At 43.5% G+C, this 18566-nt stretch overlaps 2 protein-coding genes across 4 annotated transcripts; one reads left to right on the plus strand and one right to left on the minus strand.

Moving 5' to 3' along the window:
- Positions 1–448: 448 nt before the first annotated feature.
- On the minus strand, positions 449–8061 carry ndufaf3 (NADH:ubiquinone oxidoreductase complex assembly factor). 2 transcript variants are annotated; one of them, XM_026167887.1, is made up of 5 exons: positions 7902–8061; positions 2968–3163; positions 2776–2842; positions 1439–1539; positions 449–1321 (listed from the first exon to the last, which is right to left on the minus strand). In XM_026167887.1, the coding sequence occupies exons 1-5, from the start codon at positions 7988–7990 to the stop codon at positions 1202–1204; spliced, it is 573 nt and encodes a 190-aa protein (XP_026023672.1). In that variant the 5' UTR covers positions 7991–8061; the 3' UTR covers positions 449–1201. The 2 variants fall into 2 exon arrangements, with proteins under 2 accessions (XP_026023672.1, XP_026023671.1); XM_026167886.1 differs by lacking the exon at positions 7902–8061 and adding an exon at positions 4970–5213.
- Positions 5285–18366, plus strand: nckipsd (NCK interacting protein with SH3 domain). Of its 2 annotated transcripts, none has more exons than XM_026167884.1 (13): positions 5285–5909; positions 6755–6867; positions 6951–7161; positions 9327–9402; positions 9536–10128; positions 12499–12669; positions 13164–13250; positions 14518–14656; positions 14760–14840; positions 15890–16018; positions 16214–16303; positions 16409–16581; positions 16829–18366. In XM_026167884.1, the coding sequence occupies exons 1-13, from the start codon at positions 5739–5741 to the stop codon at positions 17051–17053; spliced, it is 2259 nt and encodes a 752-aa protein (XP_026023669.1). In that variant the 5' UTR covers positions 5285–5738; the 3' UTR covers positions 17054–18366. The 2 variants fall into 2 exon arrangements, with proteins under 2 accessions (XP_026023669.1, XP_026023670.1); XM_026167885.1 differs by having other exon boundaries at positions 9539–10128.
- The last annotated feature ends 200 nt before the right edge of the window (positions 18367–18566 follow it).

Below are 18566 nucleotides of genomic sequence, written 5' to 3' on the forward strand. Positions count from 1 at the left end.
CAGGGATGGGTAACTTTAACCAAAGTTAAAGTTAATTAGATAGATTTTTTTAAAAGTGTTGATCAGTGAGAGTGTTTATGAGCTGCAACATGCAGCTTGTGAGCGATGAGGGTTTAAAGTGTTCAGCCTGACGCTGGGCATCTTCACCGAGACAGATGATTAGCGATGAATCACACTGATGTGTAAAGGATTACTGGACTCTCTTATCTGTGGGGCTTATGTGTGAGAAGGACAAAGCCAATAAATTAGATGCTGCACAAACAGCTTGTCAGCGGCAGCGTGCTGGATGCAGAGGACGGACAGACGCACGGAGTAAAGAGGCTTATCCAAATGAAGGACACTGGCCACCAGCACCTCTGGTAGCCACATTAAAATTATTTCTTTAACAAACGATCCCCTTTAACTGCTGCCCAGATCACATTCAAAATGAAAACACTGCATGCTGAGGTGATCTTACTACTGATTTATTGTAAACAATAAAAATACATTACACTTATGCTGCGGTAAAGCATTTATATTTTTATACAAGCAAAACTTGTGTTTATATATAAGAACATGCTTACACTTTATTACAGTCTAATTCTGGATTCCTTGACTTGAGTCTTCTTTTAAACTCATGCACACAGAGCTATAAGCAGCTATAAGCAGAATTACAACGGTGATGTGAGACATTTTTATGTGCAACCACATGCTGACTGAAATGTGTGACAGGAAACCCAAAATCAGCATTCACTGGTACACAAACCTCACAGAGATCACTGGGTGAAGGTGGCTGCTACTGCACTCGTTTACAGCTCTGTATTTATAGACTGTCAGATAGTTATGTTACACTGGGCCTTTGTGCAGCCCTCAGCTGTACGAATTAAGCTTTTAGCATTTTAGCTCCTCACCCTTGAGCTAGCTTCTCCTGACTGGCTGATCCTTCCAAACAGGTTTGAACAGCCAGAGGTGTGCGCATTAGATGACCACATTAAAGGTATCAGCTCCCACTGACATCATCCAGAGACAAAGTTTAAAAAGAAGTTTTAAATGAACATCTTCTGGTACGACACTATAAATGTCAGGAAAAGCGTAAAAGAGTCACTTAACTTTGTCTATAAGGAAATAAGTGTTGTAATAAAGTGTTGGAGCTTGTTACTACTGGAGTTTTGTGCACAGGCAGATCATCAGTGAACTGCTGACCATTTGTAGTGATCACCTTCTACATGTTGTTGTTGTTCCCAAGGACTTCAAGTGCTGTGCTGGGTGATGGAGGGATCAGGCCTGCGGCTACAATTCTTCGCTCGCTCATTAGGAAGTTGAAGGTTGCACACGCGTTTGGCTGCAAATCAGAATAAATGAATGAAAAAAGACATAAAAGAAGACAATAAGAAGTATTCCAGTGTCTGTTAGCTCATGCCATGCTGTCAGAAAGAGAACAGGATCACTTGTATTTTACCGTGTCCTGCACCTCCACAGAGATGCCTTTACTCTTCAGAAGTGCGAGCACCGAGGGGTTGATTCGTTCCAGTCGTGCGCCTGTGCCCAGCACGAGAATCTCTTCACAAACCAGGAAGAACAGACAATGAGGCAGATAACATTAACAATAACATTTCAGTGGACACATAGAAGAGAGTGGACACTCTGGCAAGGACATTAATGTACCTCACTCAGTGGAACACAAATGATTCTCATGTACAAAGACTGAGCTGAAACAGACTGAGCTGAAACAGACTGAGCGCGCTCGCTGCCCGACTGTTAAAACAGGCAGACACATGAACAGACGTTTGCCAAAAGACAAGCGACTGTGCCAACAGTGTGGTGGAGCCATTATACAAACGGAGCTGCACTTTCTCACTGCCACTGCTCAGTTCCTCACACTTTCACAAGTCCACATACAGAGTGTTGGTGGTGCTGACTAATGAGCCAGAGCAGACTTTCAAGACGGGAACCATGACAGATAACCCAGCAAATGCTTTGGTTTTTTTAATAACTGTGGACCAACTCACTTTTCTCAGTATTTAGTTTTGGTTAAAAACTAGCTTAGAAAAAACAAACAAACAAAGAAAACATGTGCTAGTTCTGCTTTGACACTGTTGGTCATAACATTTTAATTCAAAGCCTTCATGATGCAGATGGTTTAACAGGTCCGGTCCTCGATTGGTTTTCATCACAATAATGAATCTTACCTTACAATACAAAGTGACCTGAGTCAACTGTTGTCGTTGTTGACTGTAGAAATAAAATTGAATTGTACTGAATCACACCTCCAAAAAAACTCCAAAAGTAAAAATTAATCAGGGGTTCCTCAGGGGTCTGCCCTTGGTTCTTTACCTCTTTAACCTTTAAATGTTCCTGTATGGTTCCATCTTTAAAGAAGACAGAATATATATTCTTATGCATGGTTCTACCTATCATTTCACATTGATGATCATTTTACTCTGAAAAATTACTGGATGTTTAGAACATTTTAGAACTAAGCAGAACAGACACAGATATTTGTTGTTGGTTCAGAAAGTCAGAGACAGAAGATTTGTTCACATGAATCAACTCTGTCTCTGAAAGACCTCAAACAAGTCAGAAACCATGGCATCATTTTGCAGTGAACTCAGCTTTGATAATCAAGGTTACCAGAACTGCTTTGTACCACTTAAAAAACTCATCTTTAACTGAATCTGTGAAATCGGTCCATACTTTCATATCAAGCAAGTTAGATTATTGTAATGTTCAATTTGCAGAATTGACAAAATCATCAGTCATCTGTTTAAAGGTCTGCTTTAGTGCGTATATTGGTACCTATTTTTGGTTCAAGCATGTGGAAGAGTGAAACACTTTCTTCTGTGATATCTTTCGAACTTCCAATCTGCAGAGAGAGAAAACACACACATATATATAGTTGTTAAAATAAACTACAAAAAAAAAAGAAAAAAAAGAGAGAATTTCATAAACTTTCACAAACTGCAAGGACAGACTGGAAAGCACTTTCACCTTCCACTGCAGGATAGCAGGAGGCAGCACGGCACAAGGCCCATACACCCTGTTTCCATCGATATTGAATCCTGCAGAGCTGTAGCTGTGGATGAGGACCCCATTGTCTACATCCTTCTGCATGACAGAGACTGTGGTGCGCTGGTACAACTCGTCATCGGAGGGTTCCAGTCTATGAGCTCGGGACAAAAATGGGCTAAAGAAAGACAACAAGACCCCCACAGTAAGTTAGAACCAGAACCATAAACAGTAGCAATTGTTTTCTATAGTACTGAAAAACTGTGGGTGTGAAACAGATAGAAATCTTTGCACTTTGAATTTCAAAAAACAGGCTGCACCACGGAGCTGCTGCCCAACGGCCCACTTTACACGCCAACCCACTGATAAGGATGTGAGCCAAAAGCTTTAGGCCTCGTTCTGCAAGCCAGGAGCCAAAATATCTGCTCGTCTAAGGAGCTGCAGCAAATGTTAGCCTGCTGTCACACTTTCTTTCCAGGCTATTCCAGAAAACTGAGCTAGATCAGCACTTCTTTGATTCTGAGTTTCTCTGGTCAGATGGCGTCTCACCAGCGGCTTTTAGCAGTGCGACTGGCAATATAAGCCCGGGAAACAGCATGTATGACAGGTAGGTATGAGATAGTAGTAGATTAGAGGTCTGCTGCCTCTGTTGTGTGGAGTGGAGCGGGTGTGGTGGGTTGTCCACGTGCAGTTTCTTCAGTGACCTCCTGTCGCTCAGTGACTCAGACAGCTCCAGATTCTGACCAATGATGGTTCCAGCCTTGTGAATTTGTTTGTTGGTCCTGCTGGCATATCTGGCACTAATGCTGCCAGCAGACAACAGGCTAAGAGAAGAGCTCCAGCATTCTGTTGCACAAATTGATCGTACCCTTCTTGCACAAAACATCAGTGTTGGTCCTCCATATGATGAACAAATGCAATAAATAAATAAGAATAATCTCAAATTTAAACCTGGATGAACTGCAGTTTAGGTTGATCTAAATTTCCCCATCAGCTGCATAGTTACACTCAAGTCAAGTGGCTTTATTGTCATTTCAATCATGTGTAGTGGTACAATACACAGTGAAGCGAGACAACGTTCCTCCAAGACCATGGTGGTACATATAACAGACAATCAATACATGATTACATAAAGTGCAAGTGTGCAAAAATTGCAAAAAAAAAACAAAACAAAGACAGTGCAACACCACCATCATCACATCCCAAAAGTGCTCTAATGGACTGAGATCTGGTAACTGTGATGTTTAAATGATGCTCAGCTGGTACTAGGTGGCCAAAAGTATGCCAGGTTCGACATACTGTGTACTTACAGATGCCTTTCTGCATGCCTCGGCTGCAGTAAGTGGTTATTTGATTTACTGCTGCCTTTCTGTCAACCACAAAGTTGGCCATTCTCCTACAATTCTCCTGCAACCTCTGACAAAAAGAAGGGATTTTCATCCAGAGAACTGCTAGTCAGAGGATTTTTTTTTCTGGACTGTTCTTTGCAAACCTTAGAAACGGCTGTGTGGAAAAATCCCAGTAGACCAGCAGTTTCTGAAATATTCAGACTAGCCTGACAATCTGACACCAAGTCACATTTCCTCGCCATTATAGTGCTCAGGTTCAGGCTTCATGCTGTGTAACTATAAAATATGCTGCCCTGTGATACCATATCAAAGGGTCCTATAAAGCAGTCAGTTCATTCATGACATAAGCTTGCATAATTTCTATTACCTTTTTTTAAAAAATCATTTTAGGCATGACAAACATTAAGCCGCTAAGCTTCTTTAATATAAGGATATGATCTTTTACCTTATATATCACAGTCAAATTAGATTTAGATGGTTTGCGGGATAAAAAAAAAAACTTCTTAAAGAAACTTGGTGACTACTTGGTGTTGAACAACTAATAATAGTCAAAACAATAGCAGGTTGTATGCTCATAAATACTTTGACAATGTAAGTTAATGAAACGTGAGCCTTAAAACGAAACACCGCCCTACCTCCTGAAAGCGGGCACCGCTCTGGAGGAGAACAGAAAGCCCTGGGTTGATTTCTGAAGGAGAAATCTGGCAAAAACCGCAGCAGTGGCCATGTTAACAGAGAAATGGAGAAATGACCCAACCGGTGGCAGGCTGGGGGGCATAACACAGTGTAACACCAGGCACTCGTTTCCGGTGCTGTGTAATGCAAAGTCGAACATCTTTCATTTATTCCTTTTTTGTTTATTCTTTAAAAAAACATCGCGTTATCTTGTTTACATCACGCATTTAAGTTAATCAGATGCACAATAATAATAATAATAATAATAATAATACGTACTGAAGGAAAAAAAAGGGGAGAGGGCGAAATTAACGGGATAACGGCTAACAGTTGGTTACATACGCATGGAGGTAACTCTTACGTAAAAGTATAGATATTAAAATATTAATGTCATTTTTATTTCCGTTTTTGTCGCCTATATGTCGGGTGTTATCCGTATTTAGCTGAAATTTCAATGAAGTTGATATAAAATAAAATACTAAGTCAGCTCTGTTTTTGATTAAAATGTCTGGGGGGCGTGTTCGGTGGGATGTGACAGCGCCCTCCTACGGTGTTTACGGTAACAGTCGGGTCAGATGATCCGAGCTGCATTGTAAATAGACATGCCTTCGTAGCCGCTTTAAATCATCCCCAGCAAAGCAGATTTCGGCACTCGGGCACTGCTTATCTCCAGATAACCCTTCTCTGTCGTTATCGGGTCGTTTCGCTGTCTTAAAGTGTCATTAAAGTATGTACCGGTCTTTGTACGCCTTCCGATCCTCGGAGCCCAACTCGCTGCACTTCGCGGCCGGAGAAAGCTTTTTAATCCTGGAGAGGAGCAACAAACACTGGTGGCTGGGGTCCCACTGCAGCTCGGGGGAAACCGGCTACATCCCCGCCTCGTATATCGAAAAAATCCAGGTAAAAACAATGTTTGCAATGCTCACTTTCCCTCTTTGGTTTCAGTGAATGGCATCAGTGACCGAGCTGCACCCTGGGGTGACGTGAAATCCAGGGAATGCGTAGTAAAGCGGCTGAATTGATGCGATCAGACGGATTCAGTGTACCGCTATATGTGCTGCAGTGCAAGCCATGTTGAGGGTGTCAGGGTGGGGGAATGCATGCTTGCGAAATAATAAGCCATAAATTATTGCAAAGGTTGCAGTATGGAGGGACATGGGGTGGCTTTTTTTTCTTCCTGCACTGCAGTTGCTGACTGCGACAGAGAGGAGCTTGCAGGAGGATGGGACAGGAAAAGAGTCAGGAAAGGATGCAATATAAGAGGATGACAAGGGGAAATACTGAGTAAGGATGAGAGATAGAGCAGATTCAAGGCCACCACCTCTGCCACACAGAGCCATTGTTTCTGCTCAGATTAACTAATCTCCTCCTGTGACTGTGTATCATTTTCCTTTTCTGCTCTCTCATTGTTTTCAAAAGTAGCTGTTCCTTCCACATAACTTTGATTCCCTCTCAGTCACACCCAGATGAGCTCAGCAGTCTCCAGACTCATAGTGAACTAGTCAGAGCATGTTATTTAAAAGAAAAAAAAGTGTCTCACAGGAGAGGAGCGCTGACTGTAATTAATGACATTGGCCTGAATGTGCAGCCTCAGTGAGCATGTGTGACTCTGGTTAAAAGGCTGTTTATGTTAGATAACCGTCCCAGTTTGTCTCACCCTCAGAGCCATATGGCTTGCCCGGTTTTGATCATTTTGTATGCCACTTAATATTTCATTGAGTTTATCCCCCGCCTCTCTCTCTCAGGCTCCAGAGCAGGATGAGGTACTGCAGTCCATCGACAGAGCGATCGAAGGAATCCACAATGTGGCCTTAAAGAATGGAGGCAAATACAATCTGGAGCAGCGGGATGTTCTGCAGTGAGTGAAGCTCTTTATGGAGATGGTGCAGCTCAGTGTTTCTCTGTGTGCTGTGTTTGAATCGCTGCCCTCCTCTGTCGCAGAAAGCTCATCCATCACAGAAAGGAGACCCTCGCTCGGCGAAGTTCGTCCTCCGCCAGTCACAAACAGGGCCTCCCATCTTCCAGCAGTGAGATATCGCTCAGTCAAACCCCTCCTCCACCCAATGGCCTTAGCAGAGACTATCAGCGACAGGGAAGCGTGCCGTTATCAGGAAGCATGGACAGTATGCAAGGACAACAGGGTTTTTATCAGGTAACAAGCAGGTGCAGTTTTTCTTACCTCATGCTCCAATTAATCTGTTAATATAAATGTGAATTATTAACATGAAAAAGCCTCGGTGCATGCAAAAGGTGCAGGGCATGGCAATCAATCTGATATATACATATAAATATTATTGTTTATTATTGTCTGCTCAGCTGTGATGCTGCTCTGGTGCATGTGCTGCGAAAAAGGAGTTTAAAGAGTGGAGTCAGAGCCGCTCTGTACCTGTCGGGTCGCATTTCTAAACAATGTTCTGAAAAAAAATGAAGAAAAGTTTCATGCTGGTGTTTGTGTATCATGCAGCACTGTGCAAAAGTCTTGAGCCACTCCTCATTTCTTTATATTTTGCTTTCAAGATGTCAGACGAAGTTTTTTTAAGTGGTCTTAAGCAATAGTTCTCCAGGCTTTCTAAAGGTCTTTTAGAGTTTCTCTTTGAACATTTGCTGTTTTTTTTAACTTATTTTTAGTTCAATCCTTTTACCTGTAACCTGACTGTGAATCATTCAGGCATACAAAAGGCACCTAACTCACAGGATGAACCACCGTTGTGTCTACATATAACAGACAACACAGGAAAGAACCAGTTAGTGTGTACTTAATAAATATGAGGAAACTGGACAGGTGAAGAATAAAAGAGGAAGTGTCAGGTATTAAAAAAATCTATCTACAGCTGATGAACAGTATCTGAAAGTCATGGCCAACAGAAATGCAGCAAAGACCTGGCACAGTACCTGAACAATGCATCTGGCTCTGCAGTTGATCCATCAAAAATCAGTGGCAACAGCGGAGGGAGCGATGAATCCAAATTCAGACTCAACATTACTGAAGCTGTGTGCGATCACTTTGACAGAATCAAATAAAAGGCAGCCAAAAAGAGCTCTGAATGTCCTTCAAGAAGCCTGGAGAACTATTCCTGAAGACTGCTTAAAGAAACTAGAAGAAAGTTTGACTAAGAGAGTTCAGGCTGTGCTGAAGAGGCGGCTGTGGCTCAGGACGTAGAGCAGGTCTTGTGCTAATAGGAAGGCCGGTGGTTCAGTCTGCATGCCAGATATCCTTGGGCAAGATACTGACCCTGAGTTGCTCTGTAATGCCTTCATGGGAGTATGAATTTGTGTGAATGTCAGACAGAAAGCACTTAACTGTAGAAAAAAGTGCTTGTATGAATGGGTCTGTGAGGCATGTTGTATAAAGCAGTTTGAGAAACTTGCTGTATTAGAACCATGATACCAAATATTGACTTTCAGGTGCATTTCAAGCACATAACGAATGAGGCGTTCCTCAAGACTTTTTGCATTATAATGCGTGTCCCAGTACTGATCTATTTGTGAAAGGCGATGATATTAGCCGGAGTGTAAATGAGTTTTCATGAAGCTCAGACAACAGGTTGATCTGCTCATTGGTTCCTCCACAGCGTGACCTGCTTTCAGTGTCTGTCTTGATTTTATACACAACATTTTTTTAACCCAACAATTTTTTATTATTTTTGTTAGTATAATTGTAAGTACACTTGGTTGTCTTTGTGATTGTGCCATTAATCTTTTTTAATATGTGCTGTTCAGGTTTCACAAGGGACCTGAAATGTGGGAGCTTTGTTTGTGAGCCCTTTTTTTAGCCCTTTTTTTTTTTTTTTTGCTACTAGTTGGTAATTACTGTGACCCATAATTATTTTGTAACAATAGACAACACGTTAATACCAATAAACCGCATTAGTTACTTATTTTTATCATTCCTGCTCCTTTTCTCACGCAGTGCTTCACCATCTGTTCATGGATAGACTTTGCTGTAAACACATTTTTTGTGAGGCATGTCTGCATGTGGCAGCAAAGATGAGCAGCAACATGAATCTGGATCTTTCTCCTCTGTGAAGAAAAGATGAAATGTTAATTTGAGAATAAGAATAATCTGTGCACAAAAGAAAATATCACCGCATCAAAAAACACATTTTTTTAATATCTAATTTTATAGAAAAATAGGAACGCGAATGCATTTTTTCTGTGGATATTTTTGAGTGTTTGATGAGATTATTTTATCTTAAAAAGATTAGTTCTCTGAGTTCAATGTTAATGCTGAGCTGTGGAAGTTAAATCTCCATCAGCCAGCTGTGCTCCTCCTGGACCGCGAGATGACATGTTTGTTGTCTCCGTCCCTTCCATCAGGTGCCACCTCAGGCCCGGCGTGCTGCTCCGATCACTCCGCCTCCCCCTGAAAAGCAGAGGAACCACCGGCGTCCAGGTGACTTTAAGCCTTGCACTCGTCACCTAAAAACAGATTACGCTCTCAGTGTTTTCGCTCCTGCAGCTCTATTCTTAGTCATTCCTGTTTGCGCTCTCCTTTCTGTAACTGGAGCTCTCTTCCTCTCTCTCAGCAGAGCCAGAGGTCCCCTCCAGAGTGTCCTCTCTTCCCTCGTCCCCTGCTCCCTCCCTCTCGATCAGCACCACCTCCATAGACACGGGCTCCTCCCTCTCTCCGATCTCCTCTGAAGTCAGTCTGCCAAGTATTTCCAGCACCCCTCCTCCTCCTGTGCCGTCCCGTGTCAAGCCCCCCGGGCCGCCTCCGGACCTGCTGCCCTCTGACTCGTCTCCTCAGCCGGCTCCTGCAAAGAAAAGCCCCGCACCGCAGCCCCCCCAGCCTACCCCACCCTCCCAGCGCAGCACCCCTCCACAGCCTGCTTCTCCTGCTGCTCCTGCTGCTCCTGCTGCTGAGGAGGACCAGCGGGAGCCTGAGTGGCCCGTCGCCCCCCCGTCTGTTGCTGAAAACCCTCCTGGCAGCTCCTCGACCTCTGAGGTGGTTCCCATGACCATTGGAGCTGAACTGATCGAGCTGGTGCGAAAGAACACGGGCTTGAGCTACGAGCTGTCGCGGGTCGCCGTCGGCGTGGTGGTCGCCCATCTGCAGACCACTTTGCCGCAGGCCTCCCCCGCTTTGGAGCAAGTCCTCGTCTCGTTGGTGGAGAGCAAGGTCAGATTTGTTTTCATCACATGGCGTGGCTCCAGCACACTGGCGCCCAGCCAGTTTAAGAGCAGAACGCCGGAGTCGTTTAGAGTTTCAGCTCCCGCTGCATTTAGCAGCGAGGGCAGTTCACACAGGATCACTCACACATCTTTAGATACAAGCGTCACGCTTTTCTGTTTCCACTGCTGTCAGGTGGAGATTGTGGTGGAGTGGGTAATGTGACCCCAAATCCCAGTAGATGCCAACTTGTGGCTCCATCCTGTGTTTACACGCTGACATGTGTGCACACATCCTGTCGAAGAGCTCGAATAGTCTGCGGTCTCATCAGGTTGTTTTAATATGTAAAACACTCAACTTAGAAGAAGAAGTTCAAACAAAATCAAAATTAGAGTCAGCCACAGTGTTAAACAGCCTGCCTTGTGTTGCTATGGCAACTTCGAACTCTCAGGACGTGAGTAGGGTGCTGTCCTGTGGTGTTTGGCAGCAGATCAGCTGGACTCAAGGGGGTGGAGCCTTCGTGGGTCTGGTTTGTTCTACTCCATGGCTTTGATTGTGATCCTGATTGGGAATTCCAGAAAGCAGGTTTAACAAACTCTGAATCAAACATTTAAATCTGAGATGGGAAACTTGAGTTCTCACTTCCAGAAAATCTTATCAGTCAACTCAGAGTATGTTCACCCCGAGTTAAGCACATGGAGGATTCACCATGGCAACAGGTAGATGAAGAGCGTCCAATAGAATCCAGTGGAATGTTAATTTGTGCCGATGCGGACCGTGATGAAGAAAGAGCAGGGGCAGAGAAATGATTCAGTGTCAACGCCCAACTTAAATGTTCATGATAGAAGTATTAAAGCCTCGGATATCATTATTCAGCTGAGAGGGACGAAGAACGTGGCAGATGAGACGCAGCTCATGTACCTTTGAAATCAGGAAGACTGATTTTGGTGATTTGTAGTGGAAAGGATCTTAGGGTTTAAAGTAAATATTGTTAGATTTTTTTTTTTATTGTTCTCAACAGCGTTTAAAATCTTTTCTTCCAGCCTGTCATCTGTTTTATGATGAAATGCTGCCACAAAGGTTCAGACCGCCTGCAGCCTGGATTCAAAGTCCCACTTTAAACCACATTTCTTCCCATTTTAGAGTCTCAGCGCATCAGTGCACAGTCTGGACTCAAATATTTATATAAATTGTAACAAGATGCCATCTGTGAGCTGTGATATGAGCTTTGATGTGGACCGTGTGAGTGAGGAAATGAAACTGAATGTCAGACAGATGTTTCAGGTTCAGCAAAGGAGGGGAGGGGGCAGACACAAACCTGCCAGAAAGCTGGTTAGATTCAGAGTTAGCTCAGAGTTAAGTCTCATACTGTGTTTAAAAAAATCAAATTTCACTAAACCTGCTTCCTGGACCAGTGCCATTACCACGGGGGGGATGGGGGTCAGTGCTGGTAAAATCCAGATAAATACCAGTTTAATTTTGTGGCTCATCAGTTCATGCTGGCTTTAATGCTTTCTTAATGAACTGCGGAGGACAGCCTCTTTATAAAACAACCGTCAATGTGCCCAGCTGTGCTGCCCGCACACATCCAAGATCTTCATCGACTTCATTGGATTCTTCCTTTATGGGTCACCACATCAGGTCATCTGCCTTCCTATCATCCTCCTCTGGCACACCACTGCTCTGCACGTCCTCCTTCGCTGCATCCATGAATCTTTTCTGAGGTCTTCTTCTTTTCTTCAGTGTCTTTTGTATCCATCTCAGCCTTGCCTCCAAACCGCTCGACCTGAGCCGTCCCTCCAATGGACTCGTTTCTAATCCCGCTTAACCTCCAATGAAAATCTTTCAACTCAGCCACCTCTAGCTCGGCCCTGTGTGTTTCCGTTAGCGCACATCCAAGATGATTAACACAAACACCAAGAAAAAACTCTGGTCTTCACCTTTAAAGCTGCTCTGATAAATGTTTTTATATTTAAGGATGACATAACTAATAACTGTTTGGAGATGCGTAATAGTGATGGTTTTCTTTATGTTACAGCAGCAGTGGGGAATAGTTTTTTATTTGGGTGTTTTTAGTCAAAGAGTTCCAGTAAATTCTTTGCTCGTGTGTCTCTGATCAAAAGGAAGAAGGAGGCTTCTCTTTGGAAGGTTTCAAACGCAGTGAAACGATTAGAAAATAAATGTTTTTCTCTCTTCATGGAGACAAGAATATAGAAACATGAGAGCGAAAGCCAGGTGACCTGAAATACAACTCCAGCCATCCACTAAACAGAAAACAAAAGTGTTGTTTCGTCTGTCCTTTAGTGTGAGCCTGTGTGTTCGCTGTAACGGGTTAAACAAACGCAGGCGTGTGCTGATGTTTCTTATCCGTCCCTGTAGGACCTGAGTGCGGCGCTGCCGCAGGGCCAGGTGTGTCACGATGAACAGCGGCTGGAGGTGATCTTCAGCGACCTCGCCCGTCACCGGGACGACTCCCAGCAGCGTAGCTGGGCGCTTCATGAAGATCACGCTCTCATCGCCTGCTACCTCGAGGAGCTGCTGAAGATACTGGTATGCGTTTCTGTTAAATATGCCAACGGGATTCATTTATAAAACTGTAACAAGCAAGAAGAAGAAGAAGAGCAAACATCCAAGGAAACTGGAAGGAAGTGGATTTAGGTCAGGAGAGGGAAGCTTTTCAATGTGTTTTTACATACCTAGTAGACAGGACTGATCTGTTGTTATGATTGTGATGTGAACATTTCCTCTGATAAGCCTGTGATGCGAACCCAGGACGCGTCCAGATGTTGTGTAGTAAATACCAGACGCGTCTGATGGGATCAGAGCGGCTCAGACGGCTCCCAAATCCAGCGACGCACTTAAAGACTGAATCTGGAACCGCTTCAGGCTGCTGAATGAGCTTTGTTGGCAGTTTGTGCTGAGCCACAGTGGGATGCCCAGATGAGCTGTTAATGGCGCTCCTGCGATGTGTGGGAGTCTGATTGTTTGGGGATTATGAAGTTTCATTGTTATGTAATGTGACTGCCTTTGCTTTGTGTCCTCAGACCGATGCAGATCCAGAGGTGTGTAAGAGGATGTGCAAGGCCAACGACTTTGAGAACGTGCTGTCCCTGGTTTCCTATTATCAGATGGTGAGATGTGATGTGAACACAACAAAGGATTTGATGTTTGACTCAAATAAAAATAAAGCATCAACCGTAAAATGTCGCGATGCCTCAGAAAGAACTGCGGCAAATATTGTGTGTTTGATATTTTTCATATTTTTGGTAAGAAGTTACACTGAATGTCATCATTTTGGGCTTTTAATTATTTATTTAAACTCTCCTTTTACCAGGATGGAATGATTGTACAGCATACATCTTTAATGGCTTTAAAAAACAAGAACTGGGTTCAACAAGTTTGGATTTATTTTGTATTTTCTCTGAAGGTCAAAAGTATAGATACACATCTGTAATCTTTTAATAAGTAGTGCTGAAGGTCCTACAGTGCTTTTTAACTTGCAAAGACCAAGGCCTCATAACGTGATTGTATCATGACTGATACGACTGGTAGTTTCTCTTTGCCTGCGTAAAAATTGATTCGTTTGACAGCGTTCGCTGGATTAACTCAGAACAACGGGAAAACCTTCTAGAGAAACGTTTGATGATCAGCTGTCAAACATGGTGGTGGTAGCATCACGCTCTGGACTGTTTTGTTTCCAGTGGTATTGGTACATTGCATAAAGTGGATGGAATAACGAAGGAGGACAATATGTCTGTGAAGGTTCTCAGTCATCCAGGTCATCGTAGTCAAAGGAGCTTGCAAAGAAAAGCGTCTGGACTTCTTTAAGTTGCTTGAAGACGTTTCACCTCTCATCCGAGAAGCTTCTTCAGTTCGAGAAGAAGGAGGACAACTACCTCCAAATTCTTCAACTTCACCTCAAATCAACAGCTAGATGACTGAAACTTGGACACAACCGGGTTTTCGGACAGGACACTGATCGCTGGTTTTGGCTAAAACAGGCTAGAATTAGTCATGTGGAAAAGCTTCTCAAAGGCCTGACCATAACCCTATTAATCATTTGCTGCACCTAAAAGTTGAGCCCATGCCAGGAACCAACCAGTTTAAATGAACTTTATCAATTCTTCCAAGAAGAAGAGCCCAGAGTTGTTCCAGAAGCTTTTTGATGGCTTCCAAAAGTGTCCGGTCTGTGCTGTACAATCATCTGACTCTGGACAAACAGTTCAAAGAAACTATTAAAAGCCCAAAATCAGCACGATGTTCGTGTTTGTGTAGTTGGATATCTGTGTGAAGCATCTGTCAGAGCCGCCCTTGTTCAGCCTGGCTGACCTCAGTCAGAGCTTTACTGTTGTTGTGCATGTTGTGTGGTGAGCCGGTCTCGTTGTCGCCTTCGTGCAGGAGCACCGTGTGTCTTTGCGGCTGTTGCTGCTCAAAGTTTTTGGGGCGATGTGCAGCCTGGATGCTGCTCTCATCTCCGCCCTTCTCAACTCCATCCTCCCCATGGAGCTGGCAAGAGATCTTCAGACTGACACACAAGGTGAAAATGTCACTCATTGCAGTTCCTCTTGTTTTATAGTTCAGTTAAAAGTTACCCACGTTTGTCTGATTCACTCTTTTTTTTTTTAATGTTTTTCCTTCAGAACACCAGAAGATGTGCTACACAGCTTTGCTGCTAACTATGATATTCTCAATGGGAGAGCAGGTTCCATATCATCACTACGGTATGTCTGCTCTCTCATCATTGGATGAATCTGCTGTGTGACACAAAGCAGTGCTTTGAGTTCAGCTTCCTGGCTGTGCTTTTGTCATCATTTCCAGCACATTATGAGAGGCTTATTCAAGCTAAACACATCAAGAAGTTTGACACGTGTGATTTAAAAGCTCAGCCTAAAGGCTATTGTGTGCAGTGCTGCGAGATCGATCAACTTCAGACCAGACAACAAACGACGGAGGCTCCGGAAAAGTGCAATCAAACGATGAGTTTTATTATCACAGGAGAACAACCAACCATCAGCATACGGATTGTTTTGCTCTGACAAGAATACACTGGGTTCTGGTTTTATAGGGTAAAATATCACACCTACGTCAATACAGTTCAAAAATACATGGTGACAGACGGGCAAAAGTTCAACCCGTGCAGACAAGGGTACATCACGTACACTTCTAATAACCATACACCGACATATAACTTCCCTTTTCTACATTACTTGCCTTTTAGGGTAATAACTTCAGGTCTCAGCATCTCTGAGAGCTAATAATGGACCCTCGTCATTAATCACTAAGTAGAGTACTTTGCAGCCAGTCTCAAAGAAGCAGAAGACGCTTAGGCCTTCGCTCAGACCTGCTACTAGATTAATATGTGTATCGTAAGCGTGCATGCAATTACCGTAACCTGCTATGTTCTCATCTCCCCTCAGCATGTATCATCTGGACACTCTCACCAGTGAAGCTTAAAACCTTCTAGAATGGAACATCAACTCTAACCAAGCACATTTATGCATTGTGTATAGAATGAACTCAACCTGTAAAAATAGAAAGGTCAATGTGATGACAGACATATTCAATGCAATATAAACCCTGTAGGAAATATTACTGATAAATGATACTGTAAAACATGTTATTAATACATTCTTCATAAGGTAAATTATATGGTAGCAATAAAAGAATCTCTGAATCCCAACATTCCCTCTTTTGACATTCCAACAGGAATGTCACCATACTTCATGTTGTATCACTCTAATAAAAAACACTGGACTCTCCCTGCTTGCAGAACACTTGAATGCCGAGTTTGTTCAGTTTCTGCTGGGTGTGGTGGAGGACGGGCATCCCTCTGATCCCACAGAGCAGCTGCCTGACATCTTCCTGAACCTCGTGCTTTCCTTCAACCTGCACCACACAGGTGAGAACGGCCTCCACAGATGCCTTTATCAGCGTTTTTGTACAAATCATAGCAGGAACCTGAAGGAGTTGGTTTTATTTGTAATTATAACAAATGGAGCAAGGCCATAATTTCAGTGTTCTCTGGATCATTTTTACCTTGAAATGGGTTTACGTAGAAAGAAGTTTAATAGTTGTGCTGCTTGATTGTGTCAAGCTCCCAGCAACAACGTGATCATGAACGAACTGAAGCAGAAAAACGTCAAGATCCTCTCAGAGAAAGTGCTGCTGCTCCTGAACAGAGGCGGTAAAAGAAACTATTTTTGGGAGCGTCCTCACTTTATCCTTCATAAATATTCTTCATGCGTCTTCTTTTTTTTTTTACATTTTTCATGTCCTTTCCCGCCCCCAGACGACCCCGTGTGCATGTTCAAACACACTCCGCCTGCACCGCACTCGGTGCTCAAGTTCCTGCAGGATGTTTTCGCCAGCCGAGAGACTGCCGACATCTTCTACCGCACCGACATGATGGTGATGATCGACATCGCCGTTCGACAGATATCTGACCTTTCACCTGGTGACAAGGTGGGACACTGAAAGCTGCTGATGTAATTAAGTTGCTGATAAGGAAGTGGGCTTTAGTGGGCCACTGTGGCTCTGGAAAGAGAGAGAGGGGTGATTCTGTTGTTTGCTTGTTTGGGTTACGGGATTCAAAGGCAAAACGTTTAAGTCAAACTGTCAAACAAAAGGAGGAAATCATATTTCATGGATGCATTGCATCCATATTTGTCAGGCACATGATTATTTTTTCTCCTTGTCCCTCCCTGTGAAGCTGCGGATGGAGTATCTCTCCCTCATGCACTCCATAATGCGCTCGACGGACTACCTCGAGCACCGGCACCGCCTGTCGGATCTGCAGGGGACGCTGCAGAGGATTCTCAGGGAGGAAGAAGATCCCGGCGAGGATGAAGGGAGCGCTACGGCGAAACAGATGGATAAGCTGATCGTGCAGCAGATCTACAAGGAGTTCCCACAGATCTGCGAGAACCAGGACTAACCGGTGCCAGTATCACAAACTGTAGTCTGCTCCCAGCTACTGCGGCGAGGTACGGTAAAGATTAAAAGAGGAAGAGCGGACGTTTGAAGACGACTCGTACCCCGCGCCGGCCCGTGCTGAGAGAAGCCGGTGTTTACTCCAGTGCTGCAGCGTGCGTGGGATGCTGAGTGTTATTTGAATAATGAGTGTGTGAGAGTGTGTGAGTGTTTAAGAAGGAAGAAATCTGACAAATGCACAAAAGGTTTGTGCCATATTTGGTGAATTAGTAAGTGGCCAATCCTTGAAGCTCATCTCAAAGCGAATCCTTAGCAATAATGTCCTTGTGAAGCTTACGTGGACTAACTGCATGCACCTAAAAGTATTGTTGAAATTAACTGACTAATAACCACAGGTAAACTCTATTCTAACCAAACTGACTGCAGTTTACAGATTTATAGCAGGAAGGCAAATCAGTGCTTACGTTAGATGATTTGAGGCCACAGCTTCAGCGTGGAGAGAAAGCTTTGAACCTTTACGTGCTTCCCTTTTAGTGGGACCAAACTACTGTGTGTTACTGACAGCGATAGTTTCTCCACAGGTCACCGCACTCTTAAAACTGACTTCCTCTTTTATTCATATCCTCCATCCTAATTTAAGACGAGTAGAACAACTTGAGCAAGTTTACTTCTCTGGCGAGAAAAGCACAGTCTGACTCGCGCGTTGCCGATACTAAGCTTTTTGCTGATTAAGCTGCCGCTGCTTATTATCGAGTCTCTTCTCGCTCTGGTACTTTCCTCACAGCTTTTCGCTCTGTACCTGCAAAAGCGAAGCTCCTCAAGCATCACGCCTCATCGACCGTTTACAGCTTCTGTGCTGCAGTAAAGCAAAATTCTGACAACTGGCTTGTGAGCTGTGGCAGGAGTGTTATTACATTATCAGTGTTGTTGATTTCCAGCTTCTCATGTTCATACTTAAAGTCAAGAAGAAGAACTGTAATGCAGGACATTTATTTGATCTCACTGTGGTTTAAATACTTTCATACCTTCCCCCTGATTGTTTCTTTTTCCCCTCCTCTCAACACTGTAGTGATGATGTTGTTCATTATTATCTGATTTTTAATCTCTGGCATTGCTTCTCCTGACACGATCCAGAGGTGATATCAGACGTTTAGTGTGAGTGTTTCATTCTCTGGTTGACTGTGTGTGTCTCTTTACGGTGTATGTGCGTTCCTTTGTGCGCGTGCGAGTGGTGAACGTCTCCATGATTCACTTTGTCTGCAAATGTGCTGCGGCTGTGTTATAATGAAACTAATAAAGCTCTATTTTAACAGTGAACTGTATTTTTGAGAGTGTGATTGCGGGGCAGAATATCCTCATTCACAGTCTTCACTGCACTAACGACACAACAAATGTTGAAGTCAGATTTGGCTGTTTGTTTGTTTTATTCAGAGTTCAGAATAATTTAATTATTGTATTTGTTTTATATTTATTGTATTCAATTTATTTTAAACATTATTGCACAACTGAGGTGTTGG

Source organism: Astatotilapia calliptera, chromosome 5 (genome assembly GCF_900246225.1).
Source record: "Astatotilapia calliptera chromosome 5, fAstCal1.2, whole genome shotgun sequence".
NCBI classification, from domain to species: domain Eukaryota; kingdom Metazoa; phylum Chordata; class Actinopteri; order Cichliformes; family Cichlidae; genus Astatotilapia; species Astatotilapia calliptera.

Coding starts and splice junctions, on each gene's coding strand:
- ndufaf3 (XM_026167886.1), bottom strand. CDS start 5,169: ATGTTCGACTTTGCATTACACAGCACCGGAAACGAGTGCCTGGTGTTA. Junction 3,164..4,969: donor GCGGTGCCCGCTTTCAGGAG/GTAGGGCGGTGT, acceptor GTCTTTCTTTAG/CCCATTTTTGTCCCGAGCTC. Junction 1,322..1,438: donor CTGTGGAGGTGCAGGACACG/GTAAAATACAAG, acceptor TCTGATTTGCAG/CCAAACGCGTGTGCAACCTT.
- nckipsd (XM_026167884.1), top strand. CDS start 5,739: ATGTACCGGTCTTTGTACGCCTTCCGATCCTCGGAGCCCAACTCGCTG. Junction 6,868..6,950: donor GAGCAGCGGGATGTTCTGCA/GTGAGTGAAGCT, acceptor CCTCTGTCGCAG/AAAGCTCATCCATCACAGAA. Junction 12,670..13,163: donor AGGAGCTGCTGAAGATACTG/GTATGCGTTTCT, acceptor TTGTGTCCTCAG/ACCGATGCAGATCCAGAGGT.